General features: G+C 41.3%; 1 protein-coding gene across 1 annotated transcript in view; it reads right to left on the reverse strand.

The window, feature by feature from the left end:
• The window catches only part of PTPRT (protein tyrosine phosphatase receptor type T), a 733,605-nt gene that overhangs the window by 36,577 nt on the left and 682,159 nt on the right, over positions 1 to 14,869 (reverse strand). The window contains exons 19-21 of the mRNA XM_063145462.1: positions 10,690 to 10,777; positions 1,906 to 1,956; positions 1,062 to 1,138 (exon numbers count right to left, since the gene is read on the reverse strand). Of these exons, the coding sequence (XP_063001532.1) occupies positions 1,062 to 1,138; positions 1,906 to 1,956; positions 10,690 to 10,777 (216 nt within the window). The remainder of the gene's footprint in view (positions 1 to 1,061; positions 1,139 to 1,905; positions 1,957 to 10,689; positions 10,778 to 14,869) is intronic.

Raw genomic sequence — 14,869 nt, forward strand, 5'->3', positions numbered from 1 at the left:
GATCCCATTGTCATATTTCTATACTGTCTGCCTAAACTGCTTTCACTTACTTATTCATTAAGAGAATAAGCATGGAGAAATCGGTATCCCCTCATCTGTAAAACATACATCTGTTTCTTGTCAAAACTGAATCAGGCACCAGTGATTTTTAAAATCGTGTGGGCTGTACTGTATTAAAGATGTTTTTCCTTACCCTTAATTGAAGGAGCTTTTTAAAACATGGTGTTATAATTAAGGATTAAAGAGACTTACATAAGAAATGTGGATGCGGTTAAATACTTTGCTAATGCTCTCCATTTTGTCAAGAATTCAGAGGTCTGCATTAGTGAGACGGAGAGTGTTTAAATTGATGTCTGCACCCTTCTTTCCATTATCCCACATTATTTTAGTGCACAAAAGTACTTATACCTAGTGGGCTTCAAAATACTAGGCATCACTCCCTTGTATACTTACTTGGGAGTGATTCATATTGAAACCAGAGCCAAACTAGATGTTATAAGAGACACAGAGCTGCTGCTTCCTCTTGTCTCTTTGTTCTCTGTAATGTTTTTGAAGGGACCGTAGCTCAGTGGTACGACACATGCTTTGCATGCAGGAGGGACCATATTCAATCATACAAACACAGGAAGCTGCCTTATACCATCTAGCTAGAGAAGTCAGAGAAATCTGCAAAAGACTCAAATTAATTCAGATTTTCTACAAATCCAACCTGCAAATTCTGCAGCAAACTGGCTTTTCCCAAGTCACACAAATTCCATGGACTTGTAGACCAGTTTGTTTAATTTTCCAGAATTTTACACTAGCCTCTATTTAAATGTCCCACAATGCCCCATCCTAATTGCCTCTGTGGCATTGTGGGAAATTTAAATAGTGGGAAGATCCACCTGGATGGTACTGCTTGGAGCACTCGTGTAGTCATTCCCCAGCAGAGTCAGCCAAGCTTGGGCTTAATAACAAAAGAGGGGACCCATCAGAGGGCACTTTGCCTAGAGTTCCCTTGAACCTGGACCCAGCCTGTCCATTAGGATTCTTTGCAAAGGAAAATGTTTTCTTGCACTTACATCTATATAGTTGGCATTTATATAGTCTGAATGGGGATCTCCATCCAGCAATTGTAGTCTCACCCTGGAGTGATCATCTGAAAATAACCAAGGGAAATGTGTAACTGTTATTTAAAGGAACTTAAATATAACTGAATATGAATGACAAAAAGACATAAAAACCATGTAAAATTCAGTAAAAATAACTCTTTAATCCTAGTTGTATTTTCTTTTAAACTATAACGCATGTCTGGCCTATTCAGAAAATTGTTTCTTATTTATTTGGAATGCAAACTTCACATTCCTCAATCACCTTTAGTGTGACTTATTAACACCCTGCTTGGACTCAGTATTTCCTTCAAAAGGTTTTGAAATATTAGCACCTTTTGTAAGATGTTCTTTGCTGGGTCATAGCTCAATCACTGCAGAGAAGAATCTGAATCACAAAAACCATCTTCTTGTCAGAATGTGCTCATAAACTTTAGAGACTTAACCCTTCCACCTTCTAGCCCATTTGGTGGGAGCTGAGACACTTGTTATTCAGGGCCGGCTCAGACGACGCTTCACACTCTGCAGTTAGCGAAACTGTGGTTCTCTGGGGTTAGCACTATCTGCAAGCCGTGCTGTCGCACACAACATTTTAAGCCATGGTTAGAGCCACTAACCCTGCTGCAGACGGTCCGACTGTGGTTAGTGAGTGAGCAGGGTTTAGCAAAATGCATCACACAGACACTTTAAACTCTGCTGCTTAACCAAAAGCCTTAACCAGCAGCGTTTAAGGTGTCTGCTGAACAGGCCCTAAATAAATTTAAATATAAGGCAAATAAGAGGCTAGGCATTGTTCGGATGAATTGTTTTCACGCACCTACAATGCTGCAGTGCTGTACAAAGGGCTCCAAGTTTACTCTCCAAGGGACTGGATACAAAAGGTGATGAGAAAGGAAGAGAGAAGCTTGAGAATGCCCAGGTTGGAGAAATTTTGTTTTCATTTAAATCTGGATATGAAAATCATGAGCTGGAGGTTGACTATTCTAGCGATACAAGTGGGAATGCAACATAGTTCAAAAGGTTTGTAAGAAATGGCCATATATATGGAATAGGTTTTCCTGAAATGAGAAAACAAATCTTAAACTGTGTCCAGCTAGGCTTTAAGACACCCTTGTATTTAATCTTGTGGCTGAGTCATAGCACATTGCAACAGTAAGGAGAATTTATCTCTCATGGGGATTTATTTTGCTCAAAAGTGTGAATGGCACGAAAGAAGTTCCCTTTGCTTATAAAGCATGGTTCAGAAATATTAATGATCACAGCTCACTCTTCAGAAGGTAATGAGGCCTTTTATTTTATTCATATTTTTATTGGGCTATGCCTGGTTAAAGCTAACACCTTAACTTATATTTTAAGTTCTGTTCCTCTATGTGTTTGGAAGCTGTTGGGAAGATATAAAAATATATTTCATTGTGCTACAAAAGGTGAATTAATAATCGCTAGTAATAACAAGCAGTGAAACAGAATGAAGTAGATGGCAACCACATGAAGATACTGTGATCACCGCAACAACTGTTTCATGCCTCTCTTTCATTCCCCAGTTCAGCGAATCAGTCTTATACCACCAATCCTACAGAAATCCTTGTCACAGGCAGATTACTACTTTACTGCTCAAAGACTTCCCCTTTACTTTACTTTCTGTACTCATGAAAAGTAGGAAGTAGAGCAAAGAAAGTTGTGGCTCTAGGGATTAAGCATAATGCTTTGCTTCAGAAGCTGCTAGTTCTACTCTTGTCCCCCTTCAGTCATTAGTTTCCATGCAATTAAGATTGTGTAAAGATTGAGCGAGAGGTAAGGGCTGTGCGAACTGGCCCCACTCCTACCAATGCTTTCCCTGCTGGACCCAACCCATCACTGTCCAACCACTGGAGGGCAAAGCTGCAATGGGGAAGCCTGCTGAACATGAGTAGGCCCTCCCCATGAGCTAGAACCCTGATTGTGCCCGGTTCCAGCTCATGGAGAGAGCCTACGTGCATTCAGGCCTCCACATTGTAGACATCCCCTTACTGCATTGGCAGCATGGGGGCAGGGCTAGCAGGAGAAGGGATGACGGGAGTGGAGCCAATGAATTGATGTAGTCTGAAATGAGGATCTCCATCCAGCAGTTGTAGTCTCACCCTGAAGTCTCGCTCTGAACAGAATGAAGGGGGCTCTTGTCTTCAACCTCAACGGTTGACCAACAGAGTCACCCCATTCTAGCTAAAGTTACTTATGTCTAAAACCCAATAAAAGAAGCTAATTGTGTGACTAATGTAAGGTGTATTGCTTTCAATATGACTCAGTACAGAGTGGGACTTATCTGAATTAGTCATGCCCCAGAGAATGGCGTGAAGACATGTGATGCACATCTACTGTGGCAATTAAACAGATGTGGCCCTGTAAGCGGCTTAGGTGGGAGGCTGCCCAGAAACCACATGTAAGCTGCTTTGAGCTCTTTTGACGAAGACTGGGCTGTTTGAGGTTATTTAAACCTCTCATATGCTTTACATGAACTGTTAGTGAATTGCTGAACTGTCATTATTATACTGTAATGTATTATTGCTATTACGGTTAGTGATACATATGGTATTTAGACTGTTGACGCCTTATTTTCTATGAGCTGCTTCCAGCATGATGCATTTAAAGAAAAGATGGTAGATAAATACACTATGTATAATCAATACTGAGAAAATGTGATTCTAAGCCTAATTGCTTTGAAAGGAGCTTTCATTAAAACCAAGTGGCCTAATTTCAAGTACATAAACAATATGGTATAAAAGGTCAAAAAGTATTGAAAGCTCCTATGCAGAGGTTGTAAACTAGAAGGCACTCTGGGACAACGATCTCGAACCAGCCTATTTCTGCTCACTAATACAGTGAGCACAGTCCCTTACTTCCCATGATAGCTCTTTATTTGCATCATGCTTGGTTGCCACATTTATTTATTTTTACTATTTCATTATTCATGCCATTTCATTATTCAGTTCCATTGACTGCTTTAATTCAGCTCAACAGTTCTTGGAGGGAGAAAAAATAGCCATTGTCTTGTTCTTTGCTTTGATATTCAGCCTCTCGTATTTTCTTATCTCTATACCTCTCCATTCTACAGTCTTGCATTTTTTAATCATTGCCATCATCTGCTGGGCTGAACTTGGATCCTGATGTTTTATGCCTTTTATATTTCCTTATTCAAACACATCCCCTGTTCTTCTTCTTTCTTATTCCTATGGCATTGTATATCTTTTTTTTTTTTTATCGCCATAGTTAGGCCCTTTGCTGAGCAATGATTCAACTTTGTGAACATTTTCCTAATGTTTCACTTCCCTTTTATCCATTTGATGTTGCTTTCTGAGTTCTTTCCCATGTTCTTCACTTGAACAGAACATTCACTTCCCTGCAATCACACTTGGTAAATAAATGGTCAACCCCTCCTTGATGCTCTTACTCAACTTTGCTTATTCATCCTGGCTTCTGTTTATTATGAACTATAAGCTGCTTTACATGGTCTGCTATACCCAAACTGAGCTGCACTTATATCATCAAAGCACTTACATCAACAAAGCATTAGCTCTGTGGGTGTCCTCAAAGCTTTATTTTATGCTTTTGTGATACAACTGTTAAAGCTGTAATATTTACAGTGTAATCCCTATACATGTAGTGTCTTTGTGTAAGGAACTTCCCCGCCCGCACCCCCACCCCACTGCCGGCACATTTGGATAGGGTGAACAACTTCCTGAAGATCATTTGGCTGGAGGTGGTATTGTTATTGGGAGATGAGGTGGCTGGGTGGCCTTTCTTCTTTTCTTTCTTCTTTTTATGTTAAAGCCATACTGCTGCTTCAAGCAGCAACTTGGCTGCATGTGGCAGCCTGGCTGCCAATTGCCCACAGGAATGATGCTACATGATGATGTGGCATCATTCCTACAGTCATTCCTCAGGGAAATGTTGGCTGTCTGCATACACAGCTTTATATATGTCTCTTTTCAGAAATAAGGACCCTTGAGTTCAAGGCAACTTACTTCCATGCCAGATAAATATGTTTAGGACTGTAGCCCAAATCGATAAATCAATTAAGGCAAGTTTAGACAATGGGATATCCTGGGTATCGCCCAGGGATCATCCCTGTGCGTTCACATGAAGCACAGGGGGATCCCAGGGGCAGGGAGGGATGGTCCCTCCCTCACCCCGGGATAACCGGGATGTCTTTAATCCCAGTTTTTCCTGCACTCTCAGATTGTCCCAAGACTGCAGGAGGTGTGGGCCACCATCCCGGTTTTGTCCCGGCTCCTCATGAGTAACTGTGAGGAGCCGGGAACTGAGCACGGGACACAGAGCTCCATTGGGGGTGGGGTGGGGTGGGGGGACTGGTTTTTGTTTTTTTAAAAAAATACCTTTGTCGCTGGAGCGCTCCTGTGCTCATTTTCAATTAAAAAATGGCGGGCATGACATCCTCTTCCTCCCGGGATGTCACACGTCCTGTGTAGACCGAGGGGGAGGATCTCCCAATCAGCATATCGCAAGATCCTCCTCCTCCACCCCCTGGTGTAGACATGCCCTTAGATTAACCAATAGAAATGTACTGAGTAACTAAAAAGGTGCTCCTGGTGAATTAGGTAGCAGATTTTGTTTTATTATGAACTGCAATTAACTGTTTCCAATACCAGTACTTACAAAAACTGTAGCTGGCAGGCATTGTCCTAGAAGAGGCTTTCCTTTCACACACAAGGCAGAATGCCTCTTATGGGATGGTACCTGCTATAATACATGTGTATCATTTGAAAATAGAAGTATTATTTGTCTTATTAAATATGTGGATTTAATCAATTAATCAACAAAATTCACATGATCAAATGGTTGTATTTCCTCAACCTATTTAACGAATGTCTAATTTTATCATTAGTATTATATTCCTATCTATGCTGGACCCATGACTCTTCAATTCACATCAGGTCATTTGTTGAAATATACAACACTGGATGATGATAGAACTGGGCCAAAGGGGGGCATTTCACACTTTCATTGAAGTTTTCACTGCTTCCATTTATCACCTGCCAAGCTGTGACACATACCAGGGGAAACCAGGGTTGTTTATTACCAGTTATTAGGGATGCACTAAATGTTCAACTATTTTGGTTTTGTAATTAAAAATGGTTCTTTCAGGGAACAGAGGGTAGTATCCAAAAGGGGTCATGTGCATGCAGCCAGCCCCAGTCTGGGTGTGCCCATCTTCACCAGTTGTCAGGATCAGGCCGGTTCTCCCTAGTGTGGGGGAAGGGGTTTCAGGCTATCAATTGGAATCAGATTCTGAACCAGAAGAAACAGGACTAGAAATGTACCAGCCAACAGACAAAACAGAGTGGGAGATTCTCCCAGGCTCCTCAGGAGCCAGGGATGAATTTTCACTGGACCTTATCAGAGAGAATGCTGACAACTCAGAGTTGGTGCGAACTCAGCTTTCCTCAGAAGGGGGAAGGAACTTCAAAGTTAACTTATCCCAGTATCTACCACAGGGTCAGGCGGGCATTGCTGAAAGCAAAGGAGAAGCGATCAGTTCAGCTAGCTTCTCGCCAAAGATTTCTTCAGAAGAATCCTTGCTGAAGCAAAAGTGGCTGAAGCAAAAGTGTTGAAAGGACAATTACCTATTTTAGTGAACCAAGTTTTAGCCTAGAGGAAAGCTCCTAGTGTTTACACTCCCTTCAGGTGTAAAGTGATGTTGATTTGCTGAATAAAGTTTGGTAGATGACTTGGCAGACCTCTTTATTGGCACACATCGCAGCAGGAGAGCTTGGGAACATGACACCAGTCCAGGTCCATGCATGGCCTCTACAGCTTGCAGCCATGATATAGTACTTCTGGAGGCAGGCCCCAGTAAATGCTGAATTCTGGAAGGGGAATGACCTTTCCCCTACAGAAGACAGCATTTTCACTCACATCGGGACTTGCCCCTCGAAGCACTGTATTGCAGCTGTGTATGGACCTGGCCTGGGGTGATTGGGCGCACACGGATCAGGTCCACTGGGGCTGTCTGCACACAGATTACCCTTTTTTGGATACTACCCAGGATCCTAAATTATGCAAATGTTCATATTTTGCTTCACTAAACTATTGTGGTGTCAGCACCAATTTTTCTGTTAAAAAAATCATTACTGGATCAACAACTTCTTGGGAATATTCATGTTGTTGATCCCACCTAATCAGAGGTCACACTGCAAATAGGGTGGCATTAGATTTTGCTATGTAATCTGAGGCCAAATTAAGCCAGTTGAGAGTGAAGTCACTACTTCCTGAATTGGCGAAAACTTCTGGATTCTTTTGCCACAATTGCTAGAGCATCTTTGAAAGGGGGAAAACTTTTCAGCAGAAGGGGGTGGTCTATATTTGAAGAACATTTCAAATGTTGCTTGTGAAGATGTGTGTGAAATTGCTACTCTTAAGAAACTTCAGTGCCAATACATGAAGGACTATTGGGTTAACAAACTCAGGAGTATTAATCATTATATTAGTGCTAAAAGAATCTCCTATAAATAGAAGAATATCTCGTGTCAATGCCAGATGCAACCTGATGTCCAAAGCAAAGTTATATTCCTATGGGAATGTGGAGCTCTGTGCGAATATGAGCCACCCCATTCTGGGGTGAGCAACTTGTGGACCTCCAGATTTTTTGACCTAAAACACCCATCAACCCTAGCCAGCATAGCCAGTGTTGAGAGATTATGGGACTTGTAGGCCAAAACATCTGGAGGCCCACAAGTTGCCCACTTCTGATTTAAGGCACAGTTCTGCATGGGCTGTGATGATGTATGCCAGGGCCAGTCCATGTCATACTCTGTGCTAGGGCCACCATATTCACATAGAAAACAATGCTGCAATAATCCCATAGAAATAGAGTTTCTGAATTGTGATATCTCCTTTTACAGAGGTGCTTTGACATGTGAAACTACGATCCTGTTCAGACTAAACCATGGTGGTTAAGCACTTTGAGCTAAACATTATGGCTTAGTGTGTTGTGTGAACCATTCCTAACCATGGTGACTGCATAACCACAGTTTAAACACACTCACTAACCATTTGCTTAGCAGCCTAACCATGGCTTAACGTATTGTCTGAACAGGCCCTACATCTGCCAAAATGCTCCTTTGTGTACCACTGATAAATACATGTTGGCCCTCAATCTAGCAGCTGTCTTAGCACTAAGTTTCCTTCCCCCCATTTTAAATTCTTCTTAAGTTTCACATTCTTCTCAGAGTTGACTCCTCTCTGATGAGCTCACCTAAGTTTATTGCTTGAGGGTCATTACTTTCCACCTGGTATTTGCAGATGTCCTGTGCTTTTTCAGACAGAATCCAAAGCAAGGAAGACAAAATAGTGGATGTGATTAGTACCCAGAGATTTTGTGTTCACCGTTTATCTGAAGCTAGGTGATAAACCTGTCCCTCAGGGCCAAGACACTTTTAAGCATGAAGAGCTGCATAGTTAGAAGTGTTTGTTACAAGTAATAGCTTCCAGTATATATAGATAATGCCAACAAATGGTGAAAGAAGATAAAATGAAGAAGTATGTGTACTCTCAGCCCCCTGGTACTCCCCGCCATGGGAAGTCATGAAGACTAACATTTCAGGTTTGATTCAAAGAAAGAATTATTGCCAATTAAAGGGCAGAAGAAGAAAGCCTGAAAATAGAAACAATGAAGAAATAACAACAGCTTGAGCTGTGGAGAGCACCACACCACATTCCTTATCCCACAAACTTCTGACCAGTAGTGTAAAGTCACAGTTGTTCTCTAATGTCAGAAATGGAGATTTGTCCCCCTTGAATTTTTCTGTATGAAGCCCAGCATCTAGGAATGGGCATAGGGGAAGTATCTTCTCCCAACCTATGAACATCCATAAAATTGTACGTGCAGAGGGCTCTCTTCCTGCAATCAAGAGGGCTGACTGCCCTACAAAGATAGGGTTCCTGCTTGTGTGAAGAGCTGTATGTTCTGGTCTCTCCCACAAATTCTACTGAACTTGCATAGGTCAGGGAAAGAACCTGCAACTGTGAAAGCATTACTCCCCTATTTTCAAAAATATCGTATAATAGCCTTCCCCAACCTGGTACCCTCCAGATGTTTTTGGCTATAACTCTTAGCATTCCTGCCCACTGGCCATGCTGGCTGGGGCTGACGGCTGCAGAAGTCCAAAACATCAAGGGGGGGACACCAAGTTAGAGAAGGCTCAGTACTTTCTTGGCCAGATTCTGCACTTTCTGTCCCTTTTCATATGAAGAGAGCAAGGAAGTGCAGAACTATAGTCCATTGAGTCCACTGAGGGAAATCCAGAGGGTAGTTGTGTTTGTCTATTGCACCAGCAAAAACAAAAAGTATTGTGGCAATTTCCTCACCATCTGACGAAGCTTTTAGAGAGAGTTTCAGTTTATATACAGTTTCATGTAGGGGAGAGAATTGTAAATAGTGAGGTCAGAAGAAAATTAATAGAAGAAAGTACTGGTGGTGACAATCACATTATTAACAGTGATCATTCACAGGCCATAGCTAGACCTAAGGTTTATCCCTGGATCATCCAGGGGTCAAACCTGTTCATCTAGGTGACACACAGGGGATCCAGTTCTCAGGCAGGGGCGAACCCTGGATGATCCCAGGATAAACCTTAGGTCTAGCTGTGGCCATAGTGTAGTAGCCATTTAACGCAAGTAGCATGATAACTCATCCTTTATCCCCATTCAAGCCACTTGTGATTGAATGAAATCTGTGGATGAATTCATGAACAGGTTTAATTCTATTGCCAGATGCTTGAATCAGGATCAAGGATTTTTATCACACTACACCTGCTAATTAGCATCTCTAGTGCCAGGATGATTGTGTTATCAGCATCTACTACACTGCGAATGACCACTGCTAATAATTTGTCACTGTCAATACTTGCTGTGTTGAATTTTCTTCTGACCTCACTGTTTACATTTCTGTCCTACACACACACACACACACACACACACACCACATACTGTATATGAAACTGAACCTCTCTATCACTCACTTTACCTGATGAAGTGGGCTATAGTCCATGAAATCTTATGCCAGAATAAATGTGTTCGTGTATAAAAATAATGGGCTCAAATTACAGGAAGCCAGATTCTGGCTGGACATCAGGAAAAACTTCCTGACTGTTAGAGCAGTACGACAATGGAACCAGTTACCTAGGGAGGTTGTGGGCTCTCCCACACTAGAGGCATTCAAGAGGCAGCCAGACAACCATCTGTCAGGTATGCTTTAAGGTTGATTCCTGCATTGAGCAGGGGGTTGGACTTGATGGCCTTATAGGATCCTTCCAACTCTACTATTAGATGATTCTAAATGCCACAAGTCTGTTTGTTGTTTCTATTGAGTGAAATGGGTGTCTCAGGTAGAAAATTAGAAAAAAAATGAAGGAAGAGGTAGGGAGGAGGAGAACAGTAACAAGGAAGCTGATTTTGAAATTATCAAATAGAAATGTTCAGAATGCTAAGAATTGGGTGGTCTTATTCTTTTTCTTTTTTTACAGTTACACCCTCAGACATACCCCCTCTCTGCTAGATGCTTACAGATACACACAGGAAGTTCAGTTCAGTTTGAATTTGCACCTACAGGAGATGATGTTGCCATATCTATTCTTATTGCGGTTTTCATCTTCTTTGGCTGTATCCCAAGATGCTGTCTGCCCCTCGGGTAGAGCCTGCAAAATAAACAACAGCGGAGTGTTTATGAAATAGCCAATGCCTTCAGGTGTTTTAACATAACAAAGTGGGGGTAGGGAAAAAGGGCAGGCATATAATTTAGCATGCAGCCAAGCCAACTGTTTTTCTCAAGAAAAGGGCATGTTTAATAATACAACTATGAAGAGACCATTAGCATCCTATGGCTTATGCTGGTTTACAATTGGTTTCCCAATGCAATTGGGACGAAAACAAGTGGGAAGGATATTGCTCCTGGCTTCGTAATCGTCTTTTTTTTTAATTATTAATGTACCCTGTAACAAAGAAATGTAGATAATTTCTCTCTTGCCCAAGAGAAATACTAGATATTTTAACTGAGGACAGATGCATTGTTTCTGTAATATAAATTAAGGAGTAAAGATATCTCAAAGACATGAGCTATATGAATGTCCCATATATTATGCCTGTATGGACACACACACACACACCTATTCTTGCAAGCACAATTCAAAGTGCCAAGTTTGGTTGAAAAATTCAAGTTGAGGGCTTCTTAATTTACAGAGCAGCTACCACATTTGTTCCTCTGCAACATTTAATTTCAGCAAGAGTATGCATGAATGTATAATCAGTGCACCAAGTCTGTATTAGAAGGGCACAAAGAGCCAATCTCAGTAGCTGCCCTAGAAATGTAGAACTCAATTTGCTTAGACTCTTGTTGAAATCTGAGCCAGAACATCTAGAAGTGGTTGTCACTTTATTTTTAAAAGGCTTGGATTATGTGTCTGTGATAATCGTATTCAACATAGTATTTTATATTTTCATGAAGGCATCTATTGGAATTTGTCACTGCTGTGAAAGAAAAGAAAAGGAGGAATCTCCAAGGATCAACACAGCTTTCCCCATCCTGGTGACCTCTAAATGTCAGCATGGTCAGGAATATTGAGAATTTCAATTGTTGCTTGTCAAGCTGCAAGTGGAGTGGCTACTCTTAAGAAACCTTGGAGTAAATACGGGAAGGACTATTGGGTTCACAAACTCAGGAGTAGTAATCAGTATATTAGTGCTAAAAGAATCTCCTATACATATAAGAATGTCTTGTGTCAATGCCAGATGCAATCTGCAGTCCAAAACAATGCTATATTCTATGGGTATGTTGAGCTCTAAGTGAGCATGAGCAGCCCCATTCTGGGGTGGTCAACTTGTTGGCCTCCAGATTTTTGACCTATAACTCTCATCAACCCTAGCCAGCACAAACAATGTTGAGAGATTATGGGACTTGTAGGACAATACATCCGGAGGCCCACAGGTTGCCCACTCTTGATACTCGGGCTGTGCTCCGCTCCATTTTGGGTCATAGAAGCAACATCAGAGCGGCCTGATTTGCCTCTGTTAAAGGCGGAGAAGTGAATAAGGGGTTAGCAAAGCATAACGAAGCGGAGCACCCAGAAGCGGAGTGCTCCTCTTGTAGCGGAGTGATCCGCCTGCCATTTTGGAACTTTTCCCTCATAGGATTGCATTGTGCAAAATAAGCATGTATAACTTTTTTGTTTTTCAAGCTACATCCTTGACACTTACTGTACTTAGAGAGTGATCATTGGAGGTCATTTGTGTCAATTTTCAGAATTTTTTGTCGTGTGGTTTGCTTGCTATTAACTTTTATAGAATGGGTAAAAGCAGGAGGAGGTAACATTTTTTTGAAATGATGAGAGGCAGATTCAACTCCCAATCGTGATGAGAAGTGATCACCTCATGTGAAGCATCCTCCAATCCCAATATTGGAGGGGGGACTAAGGCAGACCCATCAAGAGACACTTCTCCTTACTCTCTCTTTGTGGGTTTGGAGTTCGTGGAGATAGGAGTTAGTTAGTTCTGTGCTGCAGCTCCGTTTGTTTGGAAGAGATAGGATTTAGCTTGGGGTGTGTGTTTGTTTGTTTGTTTCTGACTATTTGCTTAGCTTTCATTTTCTCTGTGTTTTGCCTTAGTTTGATTAATAAAAAATTATAATTGTTCATTTTTGGAGTGTTTGTTGGTTTCCCAACCCACACCCCTTCCCCCTCTCTTTTAAACCCTGTGTTCTGTGACTGCGTTTCATTTTCCTTATTTCTTCTATATAAAAAAAGATAAAAATTACAAAAAGTAATTTTATCCTCTTTCTCTCTCTCTTACTCTGTGTGTGTGTGTGTGTGTTTGTTGGGACTGTGTGTGACTGTGTTACTGTGTTTGCTGTGCACTGCTTGCTAAGTGCAAAAAGCAAATAAAGTTTAACCATTCAAAATTTGGGCAAAGCATACACACTTGTCCCATTTCCACAAATAATAAATACTTGCTCCCAGTGCTACAGGGGCATAGCCACCTGCTGCCTCTCCTCCTCTGTACCCACCTCTCAGGGACGGTTTGTGCGTGTCTTGCTTTGACTCAGGGCATTAGTCCTCCCTGGTGATGAAAAGGCAGCTGCATTGCTGCTGCACTCACCCTGTTGAAGTTCCAAGTTATTTTTTGAAGTGTTGAAGATTCTTATTTAGGTTTATCTTTAAATATTCCCCACAATTCATGGAATGTTGGGATTTCCCTTGAAATGCCCATGAATAAGGATCTATTTAGAAGCCCATTTAGCTCTCTGAAGCTTATAAAATCCCTGAGATAGAAGAATTTCTGAAAATGGGATGGGGGAATATTATTTTTTAAATATTCCCAAAAAAATCAGGGGATGATCGGATTTGCTTCAATATGGGCAAGAATGTGGATACATGTATAAGCTCTCATGGTGCCAATTTTGAGGTTTCTAACATTAAAAGTAAAAAAGTTATAGGCATTTGATTTTCAATGCAAGTCTATGGGGGGGGGGAACACAGAGCTCCGATCTGGATCCGGAGCCCTGCAGCGGAGCGGAGCAGACCATAGGCGGATCAATGCAGGGCGGAGCAGACCCGATCTGGAAGTTGCGGATCGGGGTCCAGAGCGGATTGGGGGGTCCGTGCACAGCCCTACTTGATACATCTGGAGAAGAACAAGTTGGAGAAAGATGGATTCACAGCTAATAACGGTCTGATGATTGTATAGGAAGAGGACAGTCTCAGATAAGTGGTTATTGAGAATGGTATGGTGCAATCAATGTAAAATTAAGATGTTGTCATGGTTTCTTGCTCTTGTGTTTTGCTACAGTACTTTCTTACAAATGACGAGCTTCAACCACATTTTGGCTTATCTTTGTAATAAAGATAAGAAAAGAGTTCCTACATCACCCTCATGAACTCATCTCTATTTGGAATGCTCATCAACTTTAAAGATGGTGCTAGCTTAGGATTCCTAGAACAGAGCCTTCTCCTGTGATCATGAATTTCACCCAAATAATTAGGAAGCCCCATTTTCTACTGTTTAGGAAGCCCCATTTTCTACTGTTAATAAATAGCAATTTGTTCATTTCTTGCAATGCTAGTTGTGATTGGGTGGAATATGCTAATGTGAAATTATAATTATATTGTTTAAGAAGATAGTCCTTTCCAGAATACAGTTCACAAAGAACTCCTGGGGTAACAATGTCCAGATGCAGTATGGATCCTGTTCTGGATAAAGCTGGGTGATAAGTAGATCTAGTTCAAATCACCACATGTATGAAGTAATGATTCAGCAAATGGAAAGGTCTTTGATCACACATCCATTTCCTTTACAAAGCAAGTGCTACCTAATAGCACCTAATGTCTTGAGTAGCAGGGGAATTACAGGAAAAAATAGATGAAGGAAGCTCATTTTCATCATCAAAGATAGAGAAGAAAAGGTGTATTATTTGTACATTAGTGTCTAGTTACAATAGATTGCCCAGAGAATGGTAGAAATCACTGGGGATCTCATCATGTGCTATTGTTGAGAAAAATCCTCATCACATTATCCATGTACCTAGGATGATCAATTTGACTTCTCCAAAGGAAGTCTCTGATTCACTTGTTATCAGATATTCATTGCTTTGACCAATAAACTCCCCATCAAAACAAAGGCATTTTGCTTGAAAAAGCATGGATCTGATGTGTGCCTACAAAATACTGCAGAACTCTGATGCCAAACAGAGACACTTGGGTCATATAACCAAGGCTCAGTCACTGCGACATGGAATTGTT

This window comes from Elgaria multicarinata, chromosome 1, assembly GCF_023053635.1.
Source record: "Elgaria multicarinata webbii isolate HBS135686 ecotype San Diego chromosome 1, rElgMul1.1.pri, whole genome shotgun sequence".
Lineage (NCBI taxonomy): Eukaryota > Metazoa > Chordata > Lepidosauria > Squamata > Anguidae > Elgaria > Elgaria multicarinata.